Genomic DNA, 17566 nt, shown 5'->3' with positions numbered 1-17566 from the left:
TTGTATTTTTAGTAGAGATGGGGTTTCTCCGTGTTGGTCAGGCTGGTCTTGAACTCCCGACCTCAGGTGGTCTGCCTGCCTTGCCCCCCAAAGTGCTGGGATTACAGGTGTGAGACACCTCACCTGCTGTTTTTTCACTTAATTCAGATGCTTTAAATAATTAACAGTCATATGTTCATTATTTGCTAACCTAACACCCTGTGCTGGATATTTGGTAGGTTGTCCCTAATATTTATTACAAATGATGTTGAGATGGATATATTCCTATACATAAATATTGGTTTGCATTATTATTATTTCTTTAGACTAGTTTCCTAGAAATAGGTAACTGGATCAAAGAATCTGAGCAGTTTTCTGGATTTATGCCATGTTTACCTAAAGCATACCAAATAACATTTCCACCAGTAGGGTATGTGAGAGTACTGCATGTATGTTTAAAATAGATACGATTTTTTTTTTTTTTTTCAGACAGAGTCTCACTCTGTCACCCAGGCTGGAGTGCAATGGCATGGTCTCCACTCACTGCAACCTCCACCTCCCGGGTTCAAGCGATTTTCCCACCTCAGCCTCCTGAGTAGCTGGGACTACAGGCATGTGCCACCACACCTGGCTAATTTTTGTATTTTTAGTAGAGATGGGGTTTCACTATGTTGGCCAGGCTGGTCTCAAACTCCTGACCTCATGATCCACCTGCCTCGGCCTCCCAAAGTGCTGGGATTACAGGTGTGAGCCACCGCACCTGGCTAGATATGATTTTATTAACATTTGTAATGTGCAGTATTCTGGGTGTATGCCTGCATCCCACCAGGCATTTAGGAGGCATTATGAGAAGGGCAGGCAGTTGAAGAATAGTCCTGACTCCTTCCTGGCTGGGGAATGTCATGTGAGAGCTGGCATTGCTCTGTGGCTGTTGGTTTCTTTAGCCCAGGTTAAAGCCTGTCTCTAAAGAGGGAGACACAGTCTTAGACCTCCCAAGTGGCTAGACTGGTGTGATCCAATCCCTGTGCCTTATTGTGACTCTTGTACCATAATGACAGCCCTGTGCTTGGGCTGCTGAGTGTGTGCTGTGGGTGAGATGGTTAAGCACCAACAGAATGGGCTCTGAGGCCTATAGCCATCCTGGCTTTCCCCAGCAGACTTTGAGGAGAGCATCTGGTTACATCTGTATAATTTCGAACTTGCTTCTAGGACAGAGGGCTTCCTACCACCTAACCATGCTCCCTCTCCCCACCAATAAAACAAGGAAATAAAAAAATTTTTGTCTGAACATCTTCCCTGGTTCTTGGGACCTGCGCCAAGCTGTAAAAGGGCTTGTGACCTTGTTCCTGTGGTCAATGGGTCCTTTGGCCTGGGAGTGTGCTGTCTTCCTGCCTTGGGCTTGATTTGTGATCAGAAGTGGTGGGGGAGTTAATCACTGCACTCTGTACGCCTATCCGACTGGGGTTAGTAAGTTCCAGTGGCAGGGAGCAGGCTGCCTGTAGCTGGTGGGCAGGTCCCCAGAGTCCAGATTCCAGTCTGTGGGATCCCGCCTGGTGTGGCTAGTATGCCTTTTGTCCCGGCACTGTAGGATGGCAGCTTTGGCAGGAAACGAAGCACAGTACATGATGTAGGGCAAAGGTGTGGAGTACCCTCAAAACCCTGGGTTCCTGAGCTGTCCAGGTTCCTAAGCTGTCCATGCATGGGAACCACACTCACAGCCTCTGCTGAAGAGTAGAGACTTTGGAATAGAGTTAGCTCCAAAGTGGGAGTATTTGAAGTGAAAAATGACCCCTCAGAACTGATACTTCAGCCTGGGAAAGGGATAATGCTGGAGTGAAATCGCAGCCAGCTTGGACATCAGTCCCGGGGGCAGCCACAGCTTCTTTCTTCAACTCAAACCCTGGAGATTTGGGCATGCAAGGGCCTGTCGTGTTGTGGCGCTTTCTCGATCACCAAAGTGGGACTAGGGCAGAGCAGGACAGCCACAATTGCAGGTGACCTCCCACCTTTTTCCCTCTCAGCTGGCACTCCCCCACCCCTCTTTGTTCCTTTTCAGGGTGTCTGACCAGCAACCTGGCGATTTCTTACAACCTGACCGCTTTTCTTGGGGCTTGAATAGTGTCAGAAATGCCAACCCCTGGACTAGGCTGCCTCAGTGACTTCTTTGGGGGCCCAGGTCTTCTTGCCTTGATCTTCTTGTTTTTCCACTAGGTCACCCCTCCTAATTTCTCAGTGTCACAAGTGCCCAACATGCCCAGCTGTCCCCAGGCCTATTCTGAACTGCAGATGCTGTCCCCCAGCGAGCGGCAGTGTGTGGAGACGGTGGTCAACATGGGCTACTCGTACGAGTGTGTCCTCAGAGCCATCAAGAAGAAAGGAGAGAATATTGAGCAGGTGAGTGGTTGGTCAGCCAGGAGGGCAGGCTCAGACCTGTGGAGCTGGAGTAGTGTCCTCCCCTGTCCTAGAGCCCCTCAGACTTGTAGCACCAACCTCCTTTCCTGTGGGTTTGTGAGGACACGGGGCATGTTTTGGGGAAAGCCAGCAGCCTTGGGAGCAGTACTTCTTTTGGAAGCTATTCCGGGACCCAGGCTGAGAGACAGCTTTGGGAGAATTGGAGCTGTTCTCCAACTACCCCCTCCTTTCTCTGCCTCTCCAAAAGGGGCAGAGCTAGGCTTGGGGTATGGTCAAATGTCTCTTTCCAGGAATTTTCATCCTTTCATCTATGCCCGGAGTGTTGAATAGGGTACTGGAGTGTTAGACCTTGGTGACATTTTCTGACTTGGGCTGTTTTCTTAGAGTAGCCGCCTGCCCAGGCTGTGGAGTTGACCATTCTGGTGGGCGTGTCAGCTGTGGCTGCAATTCCTTTGGAAAATGCCTGCTCCTGTTTAGAAGGCTGTGCCTGTGTTCATTAAAGAGTCACTGGGGTCCTGTTGTGTTGGACACAGTCAAGGCACAAAATCAAATCCTATCCAGTATCTGACGGCCTGGGTGGGGCGGGGAACGGACTTCACACACTAGTTTGTTGAGGTCTCTTGGAAAGCACAGCAAAGAGCAGCAGTAGGTGCTAAACCCCTTGTTTCTTTTCTTAGATTCTCGACTATCTCTTTGCACATGGACAGCTTTGTGAGAAGGGCTTCGACCCTCTTTTAGTGGAAGAGGCTCTGGAAATGCACCAGTGTTCAGAAGAAAAGGTGGGAATCTTCATGCTTCCTGGGAACCCTCTGGAAAAGGAGGGACCAAGTAGTCCATCCTGGTTTTCTCCCTTGGCCCACACACAACCTTTTTGCTTTGCCAGTGACTACAGGTAGAAGTATTTGAAGGGCAGAATCTCCCAAGTATTCAGACAGGCCGAGGCCTGCGTTTGGCTTGGTGGTTGAAGCATTGGGTTGAAAACTTCAGAATCCCAGTGAAGGGAAGGGAATATTGGCCTGGGCTAAAAGCCAAACTTCTTAGATGATTAGGGAGGGAGATTGCTGGACTTTTTGCCTAGACTGCTCCTTGAAGAGCAGCCATTTCTGGGTTCAGTATCCTTCCTTGGTGGGAAGATGGATGTGGGTGGTGGGACCCAGACAGAGCTCAGCAACAGTGAGCTGGGACTGGGCTGACTCCTGAAGGTTGATGGCCGTCACCAAACCCGTCTGCCTTGGCTTCCACCACAGCCCACCTCTGCTTGCTAGGGGACCTTATGGAGACTCACGGGGCTCTGGGGGAAGGATGTAGACATTCTGCTCTCCCCCAGTCCCCGTCCCACACACACACTCCTTCACTCGGCTGTGCTGTGACCCCACCCTTTTCTTTAATCTGTGTTCTCTTCTCTCCCTTAGATGATGGAGTTTCTTCAGTTAATGAGCAAATTTAAGGAGATGGGCTTTGAGCTGAAAGACATTAAGGAAGTTTTGCTATTACACAACAATGACCAGGACAATGCTTTGGAAGACCTCATGGCTCGGGCAGGAGCCAGCTGAGACCAGGCCCTGCCTAGGCCCTGCCGCAGAACCACCATCCCTGGGAGGCCCTGCAGAGCCCACCTGTGGGGAAAGAGAAGGGGCAGCTTCCGGATTTTCTTTTGGGGGTTAGAAGGTCAGGTGTGGAGACTGCTCGCCAGTCTCTGTGAGCCTAGGCCCTGAGCTGGGGAGGTGGGGAAGATTCGGGCATGTGAGTGCCCCCAGAACTGTCCTGGCTCCTTCCGTATTAAACGCATTTGCATTTTGAGAAGTGTCCTTCCCACCTCAGCCCTCCGGAGAGACTACCCTAGTCTTTCTCGGGTGTTTATGTCCTCAGCTGAAGCCTGGCCTAGTTGCTGAGAGGGGCTGGGGAGATGGGGCGGGAGGGCCAGACTCAGTGCTGCTGTGGAGCTAGGTGCTTCCCCCTTCCCCTGAGACTGGTGGACTGAACTCCAGTCAAGTTGAGTTCAAGTGAAAGATTCTTCCAGGGTTTTATTTTTTCCCCTCCTAACAAAGTCTCATAGTGTTAACACTGGTTCTGCAATATCTCTGAGGTGCAAAAAATGCACTTTTCCCTATGGGGCCCAGAGTTTGCCTTTTCTGCCAGGCAGTCACCACGCTTCCCTACCCCAGCCTGTTTCTTTTGGCTTGGTTTGGACCACAGTCCTCTGCTACCCAGGGTTTTAGAGCCCCTGCTCTAGGAAACAGTTTAAGAAATCATTGGCCCCTTCCCAGCACACTGAATGGGTAAGCAGACAGGCCATGATTTAGTTGGCCAGCACTAACTCCACCTCTGTTCTCCTTGAACAGCTTCCCCTCCAGCCCACTGCTTTAGGATGACACAATGAATAACACCTAGTCATAGAAATCAGTCTCTCTGGTTTGTTTTGTATTATGTTGTACATCATTAAAGATCTAAATACAAAGGATATACAGTCTTGAATCTAAAATAATTTGCTAACTATTTTGATTCTTCAGAGAGAACTACTAATAAAAATCTAAAAGGTATGTCTTGGTGTGATAACTTCTTTATTACCAAGGCTGTTTGTTTTATGGGAGTGGGGGGGCCATGTGGTGTATAAAGAGATTTCTTGCTTAGATTTGCTGGGGATAGAATAGGACCTAACCGTTTTCTATTTCGGAGCTTTCTTCCCACTTCAGACCTGTCCTCGTTTTTGGTTTGCAAAGGCAAGCCTAGACTGAGTCTTTTAAACCTGACCCAGCTCCGTCTGTGGACCAAGGACGTAGGCCTTCCTGACTGTGGAGTTGGGATAGGCTGGGCCTTCAAGGGGGATCACCCAGTAAAAGAGGAAGAAGCTCTTTTACTGTGAGCAGCAGGCATTTATGCATCATTTGCCACAAGCAGAGGACGGGATTTAAACTGTTTCACCAGCTCTCAGTGGTGCTGTTGTATATGATGATAGAATAGGGTTCATTCCTAAAGTAAGTTTTTGTCCTTGACCTTAATACTGTGCCATTGTCCCACTTGAGCTTTTGGCTAGACTGGGTCTTTGAAGGTTTTTAGTGATCATGTGAGGGAGGGGCCGCAGTGCCCTGCGGCCGGGAAGCACCAATAAGGATGCCCCCTGGCGGTCAGATGAGGCACTGTCAGGCTGACAAAGGGTGACTGGACCAGGCTGCTAGTGTCTCAAGAGAGCCATTTAACCCTCTTCTTGGCCTTTTAATTAAGCCCTCCTTTTAAAACCGTAAAAAGTTATCCTTTATCTGAAGGAAATAAAGGCTCACATAGTAATGGGCGTTCGGGCCAAGGCCGTGACTCATCAATCTCCATTTGACCCAGAGTGGCTTTAAAGTAATTGGCACCTGGAGGCTACTTTGTCTTCCCTGTCCTGAGCTGCTTCCTGCTAAAAAGATACACAGCAGGCAGAACTCGGCTGAAGGTTTGTGTGTGAATTCTGTTTCAGAGGCCTCAGACTGTTGAACAGAGCACTCTGTTCAACTGCCAAGGTTCCCAACACAGACCCCTGAGAGGCAGGGTGGCTGGGCAGGGTGAACTGGATGAAGGCCAGGCTAGGAGATGGACTATTCCATGAGGGGGCTGGGTAGTGAGGTGTCCCAGATAGGAGCCAGGAGCTGCCATGGAAGCATGAGAGTATCGGGCATTGTACAGAGGCCTTTCACCCGAGCAAAAGTCAGGAGAAAAATTGATGTGTGACACAGGCACCCTCTTCTGCCTCAACACTGGATTGCAGGAAGGGAAGGGAGCTGTAAATATAAGGCCTGTCTCACATCTGCTGCTGTCAGTGACACATCAAGTCAAGGTTTATGCTATTTACATTTTCAAAAACGCCTCTAAATCCCCAAATCAATCTCCAAGGGCTGATGGGGCAGAGCTCGCCCCACCCTGTCCCCCTAGCACCAATGTTTAAGTTTGGGCCAGTGTTTAGTCTTCTAAGTTAGGCACAGAATTCAGCTGGTGAAGCCTCTGGTCTCAGCATGTTGTCTTCTCTGTCTTGTGACCTCTGACCTCTAGGCTACCACTGACCACCCCATCCTCTGATCCCCAAACTTAGAAACTTCAGGGTTATTAGACCCAAATATATTCCCACAGGCAAGGGGTCAGTTAATCATATTCTCTAGGCACAAGGGAAAGGCATTAGGTTCTTTGGCCTGGCCCACCCTTGGAGGCACTCCTGTGCATGGAACTGAGGGACAGGGGCCTGTCCCTGAGGGAGAAGCTGGGACCTATCTGAAGCCACGTGGGGCTGGGGTGACGCTAGCATAGGCAGGACCAGCGTGTGGGTTCTGGTGTGTGCAGGGAGGACCTGGCAGAGGCTCCTCCAGCCTGAGAGCCCAGCACAGACTCCTGCAGGGCCCCCACCATCTCAGCACAGGGTCTGGCTCTAAGACGGCACTGTTCCCTCAGGGGCTGCGGTGGGCCCGTGGCAGGTGAGATAGAGCTGCAGCTGGCTCCTCAGACTCTGGATACACTTGGATTTCAGAACCATGATTTCATCCAGCTGGGTCACAAAATCTTCAAAATCCTGAGAAGGAAACAAGGGACGAATACAGCTTTTGCTCTTGCTGGCGCTCTGCCAGATCTGCTTTTTCAGTCCCTCCTCTGGCAGGAAAGTTTCAGAACCCAGGCCACTCTTCTAGCGGGAGAACATGTAGGATAGTTGCTATGGCACAGGGTGGGGCCTGCTGCTCTGCATTCGAGACACTTTCCAAGCAGAGGAGTATTTTGTAAGGCAGAAGGGTATTTGGTAGAAATACCTACGTGTGGTAGGCAGCAGACTGGTCACTGTTAGTCACAGGGAGGGGCCCCGACAAACCGCTAGGAAGGCAGAGCAGCTGAGGATAGAGGCTGGAAACATTTTAGCCTGGAAAAGGCGAGTGTTGCACCATCTCCCACCTGTACCTATACTCAAGATGTCTCAAAGGCGTGGCAAGAGGAGGTGTGAGGCCTCAGTCATGGTTAGTGTGTGCCAGGAGACCCTTTCCTCACACATAGCCACAGCAAACAAGGATGACCATCAAATTAGCTGCAGGCTAATTCCCAACAGCCTGTGAGTGTCCAGCCAGGGCTACTTACATTAGAAGCCAGCTGGCTCATCAGCGTCTCCTCCTTGAAGCCGAGCTCAGCCATTTCATCCAGCTGTTCCTGGTGTGCTCGGATGACCACCTGCCTGGGAACACCAGAGAGAACACTGTGATCTTCCTGGCCTCCCAGCCTCTCCTGGGTAGCTTTCTGGAGGTGATCTCATTTGTAAGCTGAGAGCTGCCTCTGCCGAAAATGGTCAAGGTTTTGACCAAGGCCAGCTTACCAACCAGCTCCCCCTCACCTGCTCTTTCTCAGGATTAGGTAAGGAATTACGGAGTACCAATGAGATACAGGGAGGGAGACAGGGGCTTCCCAAGTTGTCTCCTGCCTCCCCAGCTGTACTGAGGGGCAGGGCTGGGTGCTGCTGCTCTTCCACAGGAGCTGCCCATTTCCCACAGCTTCCCTGCAGAAAGGCTCTCAAGGCTGTGACTGCAACTGGCATACTTGGCACAAGATGGAGCCTATTGCCTGGTCTGCTATCATTTCTACTTCCTGTGGAGGGCCCGGGACCAAAGCAGAGGGTTGGAGCTAGAAGCAGACTAGCTCACCTGCGTACCCCTGCATGGCTTCTCTTTGTCCATGACAAAACAGTAAGCTGGAGTGGAGGGTGGGTGCCAAAGGGGCTCACGTCTTAGGGAAAGTGTCCAACTTACTGCGCTTGCTCCAGGGTGGGCTGACGGAGTGTCCCTGCAGTCTTGGGAGAGCAGCTGGGAACCAAGGGAGAACTTGGCCTTGCTAAGCACCTTGAGATCGGCCTGGGTTTGAGCCATGTGACATTTTCACTGTTGCAGGGCAACTTGATGGGGTCTGTGGACAAACCAAACTCCTGCCAACCAAGCCTTGTAGGATGTTTTCTCTCCTGGGCCCAGAGCTGGTCAGCCACATCACTACTTCCTGTTCGTGGGGTGAGTGTAGGTCCAGAATGGGGTACCCCCATATGTATGGTGGTGAAGGGCTTTCCTGGGAAACCCCAGGAGCCATCCAGCCCCGTCTCCTCTGCATCAGCATCATACTGCTCACTACCCATGTGTTCGTAGGAGAAAAGTACAGTCTCTCTGCTCTGGCAGGCCTCTCCCAGGTCTGCCTCCCTGCTGGGCAGCTTGTCAGCTGGGTGCTGACGGATGGGTGATGGGGACAGAGCTGGAAGATCACCACCAGGCTTATTATCAGGGGGAGATGAGGACAGCCACAGGTGCCCAGTTGCTGAAGACACTGGCAAGGCTGCCTCTTGATCACCAGATGGCACTGTGTGGCTCACAACTGGGCCCCCTGTGCTCTCTGCCACTAGACTGTGCGTAGCCCCATCCTGGACCAGCTGCTCCGAGGGAGGAGACCCTTCGTTGTCTGGGTTCTCCAGGAGGGACATGGTGAGGGGAGACATGAGTCCAGAAGCATATTCAGCATGCGTGCCTAACTGCCCCCTAGGGTCCTCTCCTGGGACAGCATGACCGTTTTTCACAGTGCTGGTCACCTGGATTGGGCCGTCTGCACTGACTTCTCTCAGAGGTGTGGTGACTGTGTCTCTTTGGTCTGGGGATCCAGGAACTGCAACGTGGGACAATGAGATAGTGAAACCATCTTCCTCTGGGGATGGCAAGTTGCCCTCATTCTCCCCAGAAACCTCACTTTGGGAGGCATCCTTTCTGAGATCAAAGGAAGAGCCTCCACCTCTTTCCTGTCTATATATGAAATCTACCTGTGAACAGTATGGCTTCTCTGCCAGGCTGTCTCTGGGAGAAGGCCCTGAGGAAGTAGAGTTCTCTCTGCTCCAGTCCACGGGCCCCTTACTTGGGCTGCAGCTGTGATCGAGTGCTGCTCTTCTGTGGTTTATGGGGTCCCTGGAGTCCACCCAGCTTTTAGTTAGATCTTTCTTGTCACCTGTCCTGGGGCTAGAAAACAGACTCTGCTGTCTTTCTGCCACCTGCTTCTCAGGACCCTGTCCCCACGTCTGGTGCAGGAAGAATGAGTCTTCGCTATTCTCCAGGGTGTTCCTTTGCTTTGTGGCCCTCTGACTAGAGATGTGTGAAAAAGAATCTTCACTGAAATCACTGTCATCAAGTTCCTCTACTTGGGCTCCATCATGGTTTTCAGAGTAAGAGTGGAACAGAGGCGGAGTCTCATTCGTGAGCTGACCCTCTGGGGGCCTGTACTGGCGTAAAGACCTTTTTAGTGGTTGGTATTTTAACTTCTGTTGGAGGAGAGGTGGCTGTTGGAACTGCTGGTGATAGAAACGCAGATGTTCCTCCCTCTCCTTCTGATGTGGTGGGATGTTTGTCCAAGCTTCAGAGGCAGGCCTAGCAGGCGTGCCCCTCTGGCTGTCTTGACTGTACTCAGCCCTGTGGTGGGCATTGCCAAAGGAGAGCTCAACTCGAGACACAAGCTGCTTCTGTACTGGCTGCACTGTCTGCACTTTCTTGCACTTGGTGGACAGCTTACCACGCACTAGGCCTTCTCCTGGGCCCGAGGCCCTGCTTTCCCACCCAAGGACAGTTTTGTTGCCCATTCGATTTTTCTCAGAGCACAATGGTGCTGACTCTTCTGGCTTTTTTTTGGCCACATGTCCAGAGCGCACAGTTCCTTTCACAGGGCTAGCATGAATTACCCACTCTTGTAAAGGACTCCCTCTGGAGCCACCCCTTTTACCAGAGACCTTAGGTGCAGAAGCAAAAGGAATGTTGGATGGGTGGCTGGTCAGAGGATGGACCTTCCCTCTCGTGGAACCAGGGGCTGCCACTGTGAGTGCCTGCTGAAATCCCAGCTTGACTTTTTTGGGAGAACATTTGTCCCCTGACAAAGCCCCAGGGGAGCTCTGAATTCGTTTTGGAGAGGAGTTTCCAGATGTCCGATTTCGACTGGTAACTGAAGTGCAACACTTAATGCCTTTCTTTAGTTCTTTGACCCTGTAAATAATCATTTTATGTTAACTGTGTATTTTCACATGTTCTGCAATTCCTTTTCTATAGCTTTCTGGGAAAACAAAAACCAAAGAAAAGTATTACAAGGATTGGGAGTTCTTTCTTTATCTGGGATAGAATAAGAGGAAAAGGGAACATTCTGTTTCAGCATGAGATATCCCTCTGTACCTGAATGAAAAAGAGCAGTGTTGGCTGGTTGTAGTGGCTCACATCTGTAATCTCAGCACTTTGGGAGGTTGAGGCAGGAGGACTGTTTGAGCAGGAGTTCAAGACCAACCTGGGCAACAGAGCAAGACCTCATCTCTACTAGAAATAAAAAAATTAGCCAGACATGGTGATGCGTGTCTGTAGGCCCAGCTACTTGGGAGGCTGAGGCGGGGAATATTGCTTGAGCCCTGGAGTTCAAGGCTGCAGTGAGCCATGATCGCACTATTACACTCCAGCCTGGGTGACAGGGTGAGACTCTGTCTTTAAAAAACAAATGAGAAAGAACAGTGTCTTCTCTGAGGATGTAAGCATGCACCCAACATTCCATGATCAGAAGAAGCCTTTTGGAAATCACCAGAGCCCCATGTAAGGGACAGGCCAGAGACGCCAGTCTCAGAAGTGCACTGTGTTTATGCAGGGCCCACACTGCTTCCTGGAGAGAGGCCAACTCAGGAGTTCGTGTCCACCACTTACCTGCAATTCCACAGAGTCCTCTTTTTCTGCAAACCACCCCCTTTCAGGCTTCTCTAGGAAGATGAGTTCCCTCAAACCTGCTGGGACCTCAGGAAGCAAAACCTCCAGAAATACACAGGCTCGTGCTCATTCCATTATGGGAAAAATGACTTGTCTATTCCCAGGGTTTCTCAACCTTAGCACTACTGACATTTTGTACCAGATAATTATTTCTTGAAGGATGTTTAGCAGCATCCTTGGCCTCTGCTCACTAGATGCCAGTAGCACTTCTTCCCAGTCATGGCAATCAAAAACATCTTACCTACTAGGAGAGCACATGTGACCACAGGGTGAGAGATGGAAGGGATCCCAGCAGATACCACAGTCACCCACAAAGAGGCCTGGCCAGGCAGTCAAGAGTTGCTGGCTCTGACACCAACTCCTAGTGAGCCTTTGGAAAGATCCTACCCTTCTCTGGACCTCAGTTTATCCTCTAACATGTTTGGGTTGGGCCCTTCTGGACACAGATAGCTCTAAGTGATTCTGCCTTGACAAGTAATATGTCTTCTATCTCTGACAATTTGGGCTGAGGCCAGCAGGAAGAAAACAACACTGAGCCTTCCACCCATTAATATTTCACTCCCCACTAGCCATTTAAAAGCCACTGACAGAATTAACTCCTGAACAAGGGAATGTGTCATTTTCCTCTTGTCATGCTTGCAAAGTGACAGGGCCTACCAGGTCACAGTCTTCAAATGACTAATTGCCAAGAACAAGGCTGTGGTGCTCAAGGTCAGATCCCTATGTGTGTGTGAGTGGGAGAGACATGTGCATGCACTTGCACACACACACGCGTGCACACATGCTCACACACACGCGTGCTGCACAGACATGCACATGCACACTTACACACAACCTGCCATCTGGGAGCTGACTTACCGGTCAGCATAGCGCAAGGTGTTGAGAGTGTGTTCAGTGGCCACGTGGCTTGGTGAGATGTTGGCGATCATGCAGGTTTTGGCATTGCCGATGAAAGAGTCCTTCAGGACCTGTCCAAAACAGAAGGCAGGTCAATGAGTGAAGTCAATTAACAAAGTGCATACTGACTACTTACTAGGTGCAGGATGCTGGGCCATAGTTCCCTTCTGTCCACAAAAAGGTAATTAACATTAACAAAAGAAAAAATACAAATGGCCAATAAACACAGAAAAAGGTACTCACCACATCACTAATCCAAAAAATGCAAACAAACCATTAAAAAAACCAATATTTTTAACTCATTAGATTAAGAGACTAACGATGCCATTCCTTGGTGAGGGTCCAGGGAAATGAGTACTCTTCTACGCTAGCATGTACCATGAACTGGACAAGCTTTCCAGAGGGCAGTTTAGCAATATGTATCAAAATGTAAAAAGAAGCCAGGTACAGTGGCACTCACCTGTCTGTAGTCCCAGCTACTCAAAAGGCTGAGGCAGGAGGATCGCTTGAGCCCAGGAGTTCAAGACTAGCCTGGGCAACATAGCAAGAACCTGTCTCAAAAACAGGAAAAAGTATGTTTTGGTTTGGCAATCACACTTCTAGGACTTTATCCTAAGGAGATAATTGCCCAATTGACCAAAAAAAGTATATATGATATTCATTACATTATTTATAATAGTAATATTTAGTAAAAATCTAGGTATCTATAAACAGGGAACAAACTAAATAATTATACACTGAATATAATAAAACCATTAAAAATGATTATACCTGTACTTAGGAACACAGATATCTAAAGCTTCTATCTTCGAGGGAAAAAGGTGTATCACTCCATAACTCCGTAAGCAGATCCATATGAGGCTATGCGGGCGGAGAGATGACTAGAAGGAAGTTCACTAACGTAGCAGTGTGTGGTTATCACTGAGGTCTGGGACTTTATCTTTTACTTTCTTCTTTATACTTGTATGTACAATTGGAATTCTTATGTTTTAATTAAAAAGAAACACATTTTCTGGAAATGGGGAACTTGTTTTAAAAAATAACAGAGCTGGCTGGGGACGGTGGCTCATGCCTGTAATCCTAGCACTTTGGGAGGCCAAGGCGGGCAGATCACCTGAGGTCAGGAGTTCAAAACCAGCCTCGCTAACATGGCGAAACCCCGTCTCTACTAAAAATACAAAAGTTAGTGAGGCATGGTGGCACACACCTGTAGTCCCAGATCTACTCCAGGGGCTTGCGGCAGGAGAATCGCTTGAACCCAGGAGGTGGAGGTTGCAGTGAGCCAAGATCACACCACTGCACTCCGGCCTGGGCGACAGAGTGAGAGTCCCTCTCAAAAATAAATAAATAAATAAGTAAAAAGCAACAGAGCCAATGCCAGAATCAGGACTAACCACCTATAAGTAGGTTCCTGGGTCCCTGGTTAAAATCATGTTTGAGAAGACCTAACCTACAGATCACCAACTGTGATGGGTAAGGAACTATGTTTTTACAGGTTCTGCCCAAGTACTATGGAGCCGCTACTCTAGCTGCACAGAATAAAACTCTGCCCATGTGCGGGGCTGGCTTCATCCTGCAGCATACAAAAAAATCTTCTCCTAGACATCTCTCTACCTTGTCTGTCTTCCACTGTGCACAGGACACAAGGCGAAAAAGAACCCAGGACACCCACAACTGTCTTCACAGCTGTTTATACCTAGGTACACCCTCCCATGCCACTCTTCCGCAGCCATTATGAATGCTGATTTAACATCTACTGGAGTTTTTTGTTAATAAAGAGGCACACTTTCATGACAGAAAAACAAAACAAAACAAAAACCCTATTGGTTCCACTAAGAATAATCATAGTCAACATTTATGTCATTTTTTTGTGTAGTTTTTTTCCATGTCGCACATTTTAAAAATGATAAAAACAGAAAGTGGTCATACAGTACATGATCTTTTAACATGAAAAGTTGCAGTTTCACCTTTACTCCCATTGTTACTTCCAAATAGATCCAATGCTGTTTCTTCTGCATCTTTTTAAACGTTTTTCCCTGTGTGACTGCGTAATAGTAGAAATCACATAGGCAATCACATTATTACCTTGTTCTACAGCTTGCTTTTTTCACATCACAATAGATCTTGGTCATCTTTCCTATCAGTACATGTAGAAAATCTAGCTCATTCATTTTAACTGCCTGAAGCCATTATTTTTTTGTGCCAAAACAGTGGTCTAAGTCTTAGAGCCAAGAAAGTATCAGGTAGCTACGCCACCCTATTCAATGCAAAGGCTTAGAGACTTCACTAATTCAACATTTTCTTTTCTTTTTTAAGATGAGGTCTCTTTTTGTCGCCCAGGCTGGAGTGCAGTGGCGTGCTCACAATTCACTGCAGCCTCAACCTCCAGGGCTCGAGCCTCCCAAGTAGCTGGGACCATGGGCCCACAGGCACGAGCCACCACACCCAGTTAATTTTTAAATTTTTTGTAGAAAGGTTGTTTGGGCTGGTCTGGAACTCCTGGGCTCAAGTGATCCAATTGCCTCAGCTTCCCAAAGTGCTGGGATTACAGGCATGAGCCACTGTGCCCTGCCCAGAGTTACCATACACTGGAAATAAACAGAAAGGTGGTGACCAGAACAGCGCTGCTCTCCCCAAGGAACCCCTGCCGCCCCATCCTGAAGATATCCCTACCTGAGTCTGCCCCTTCCTAAAGTCCTATGACAGGCCGAGTATCCCTTCTCCGAAACGCTTGGGAAGAAAAGTTGTTTTGGATTTCAGATTTTTTTTCAGATTTTGGAATATTTGCATTATCCTTCTGGTTGCACATCCCTAACCCAAAAATCTGAAATCCTTTGAGCATAATGGCACTCAAAAAGTTTTTAATTTTGGCCAGGCATGGTGGCTTATGCCTGTAATCCCAGTACTTTGGAAGGCTGAGGCAGGCAGATCGTTTGAGCTCAGGAGTTCGAGGCCAGCCTAGGCAACATGGTGAAACCCTGTCTCTACCAAAAAAAAAAAAATATATATATATATATATATATATGGCCAGGCATGATGGCATATGCCTGTAGTCCCAGCTACCTGGGAGGCTGAGGTGGGAGGATTGCTTGAGCCTGGGAGGCAGAGGCCACAGTAAGCCAAGATCATACCACTGCACTCTAGCCTGGGTGACAGAGTAAGACCCTGTCTCAAAAACAACAACAAAAAGTTTTGATTTTTGAAGCATTTCAGATTTCAGATTTTTAGATTAATGATACTCAACTTGTAGACAGAGTTCCTGGATGGAATTTCACTCCTCTCCTTCTCTTTTCCCCACTGTGCCCAGCATCATGTCTTACTGACAGTGGATGCTCGACTGAATGAACAAATACATGAAATAAGGAAGAAATGAATGAATCAGAACAAACTCAAGGCTCACATTTAACTTTACCTGAGTTAGTTTGCTTTGCCGGAAGGGAGTATGGGTGTGTTCCTGATCCAGTGCTCGGATACATTCCTTCAGCTGCAAAATGGGAGAACAAGCACATCAAGTATCAAGTGCAAAGGGAGAGTAACAGACCTGATGCCGCCTCCGCAGGAAGCTTGTTTTTCTTCAATAAACCACACTCAGACAATCCTCCAAAAGGAAGTCAAAATGGCCTGTAGTTTCCATTCAACAAGAGAAACCAAGCTAGATTGGGAAACACCATCCTGTGCTGCCTAGCTGAAGGCCTCCCAGCTTAGAGGCTGGGATCCTAGGACTGGCCCTGAGTTGACGGCGGGGAACAGACAGACGCTGGGACCTACCCTCAAGTCCCAGAGTTCAAGCTCATGTGGTGGTAGTTCTGGCTTGCTGGCTCCCTTTCTCTCCTCACATTCTTCCCAACTGTTGATGCACTTAAATAGACAAAATATCTATATCCACTTCCCCACTCCCTGCTCACACATGCACACCTGTTGGCGTAGAGTCAAGCATAGATTCAGATATAAACTATCTGAATGGGGTAGGAGAAATTCTAGAGCCAGAGCTAGAAGGAAACTGAGAAATCACCTAGGCCTACCCCCTCGTTTTATTTATTTTTTTCTTATTTTTATTTTATTTTTTTGTAGAGATGGGGGTCTCTGTATATTGTTGCCCAGGCTGGTCTCAAACTCCTGGCCTCAAATGATCCTCCTGCCTCAGCCTCCCGGAGTGCTGGGATTACAGCCAGCACTTTGACCACACACAATTAAAAATGACCCTTCATTTAAAAACAGCAGGGTCTGTGGCCCAAAGGCAAAGGAATGTTCCTTGCTCATGGCTGTACTCCCTCAGTGAGAAGCGCTCATTGGACATGATAAGGACAGCAGAGATCTGGATATGTGGACCTCCAGGGGAAACACTCCCATCAGAAACAGTGGTGGGGGTCGTGGGGGGCAAGATGAGGGAGGAGAGACCTTCTATTTCTGAGTGATGCATCTAGGCTAAAAGATAGTAAAAGAAAAGAAAAGGAGCTGGGTGCAGTGGCTCATGCCTGTAATCCCAGCACTTTGGGAGGCTGAGGCGGGCAGATTATTTGAGCTCAGGAGATCGAGACCAGCTTGGCCAACATGGTGAAACCCCGTCTCTACTAAAAATACAAAAAAAAAAAAAATTAGCTGGGCATGGTGGCACATGCCTGTAATCCCAGTTACTCAGGAGGCTGAGAAAGGAGAAAAGCTTGAACCCGGGAAGTAGAGGTTGCAGTGAGCTGAGATCATGCCGCTGTACTCCAGCCTGGGTGACAGAGCGAGACTCCGTCTCAAGAGAAAAAAAAAAAAAAGAGGGAAGAAGGTGGAAGCAATCCCTTGGAATTGCCACCAAGAATAGGTAGTTTGCCTCCAGAGTGTGCTATGGCTGTTCTTAGCAGCAGCCACAGATGCCCGCAACTGCCCTACCTCTATCCAAGAAGCTGCAGGGTATAAACAGGTGTGAGGAAATTTCCTCTTTTATTAAAAATCTATCCAGTATTCCCCAACTTTAGCACTGAGAAGATTCTCCACTGAGAACGAACAAGTAATCAAACCCTGTTCCTCACAGACTCAAATTCAAGCGTGGCCACCGATCCCTACAAGCTTTTTTTCTTTTTTTAAATAAAAAAAGTTTGGCTCCCTCTCTCACCCTCCCAACTTACCCCTCATGAAGTCTGGAAAGAATGTACCTACCTGGAGACTTCAGTTCTGATAAAAAATAAGTAAATAATGTGGAGCAGCACAAGGCAGCATATACAGCTGGAAAAAGGAATGAGGAAGAGCTCTATGTACAGTCATGGAGTGATCTTGAGGAGGCCGTTAAGTGACAAAAGCGAAGTGCAAAATAGTGTTGAGAGTATGTTAGCATTTTTTCTAAGAAAAGGGGTGAGTGCAAACATATATATAGACAGAAAAATGATTTTACAAGGGGAGGAAGGTAACGAGGTTGAGAGTACAGGGATGGAAACTATACTTCTTTGAATGTGGCTTATTTTACAATTTTTACTTTAAAACCACATAATTTTTTTTGCTTTTTGCTGTTTGTTTGTTTAAGAGATGGGGTCTCACTTTGT

General features: G+C 48.4%; 2 protein-coding genes across 7 annotated transcripts in view; one reads left to right on the top strand and one right to left on the bottom strand.

Annotated features, from left to right (window-relative positions):
- UBAP1 (ubiquitin associated protein 1) overlaps positions 1–4931 on the top strand; it is a 73963-nt gene extending 69032 nt beyond the window's left edge. For all 3 annotated transcript variants that reach the window (XM_008955171.3, XM_008955172.3, XM_063594436.1), the window contains exons 4-6: positions 2191–2373; positions 3069–3170; positions 3804–4931. In XM_008955171.3, coding sequence (XP_008953419.1) covers positions 2191–2373; positions 3069–3170; positions 3804–3944 — 426 coding nt within the window. In that variant the 3' untranslated portion in view covers positions 3945–4931. The remainder of the gene's footprint in view (positions 1–2190; positions 2374–3068; positions 3171–3803) is intronic.
- KIF24 (kinesin family member 24) overlaps positions 4794–17566 on the bottom strand; it is a 76518-nt gene continuing 63745 nt past the window's right edge. For 2 of the 4 annotated variants that reach the window (XM_003829788.5, XM_034967330.3), the window contains 5 exons: positions 15454–15525; positions 12003–12112; positions 8142–10388; positions 7480–7573; positions 4794–6928 (listed from right to left, as the gene is read on the bottom strand). In XM_003829788.5, coding sequence (XP_003829836.3) covers positions 6788–6928; positions 7480–7573; positions 8142–10388; positions 12003–12112; positions 15454–15525 — 2664 coding nt within the window. In that variant the 3' untranslated portion in view covers positions 4794–6787. The remainder of the gene's footprint in view (positions 6929–7479; positions 7574–8141; positions 10389–12002; positions 12113–15453; positions 15526–17566) is intronic. The other 2 variants (XM_055117293.2, XM_055117292.2) reach the window with 1 other exon arrangement.

This window comes from Pan paniscus, chromosome 11 (assembly GCF_029289425.2).
Source record: "Pan paniscus chromosome 11, NHGRI_mPanPan1-v2.0_pri, whole genome shotgun sequence".
NCBI classification, from domain to species: domain Eukaryota; kingdom Metazoa; phylum Chordata; class Mammalia; order Primates; family Hominidae; genus Pan; species Pan paniscus.
Note: the sequence above shows the minus strand (reverse complement) of the source record. Positions and strands in the feature narration are given on the sequence as shown.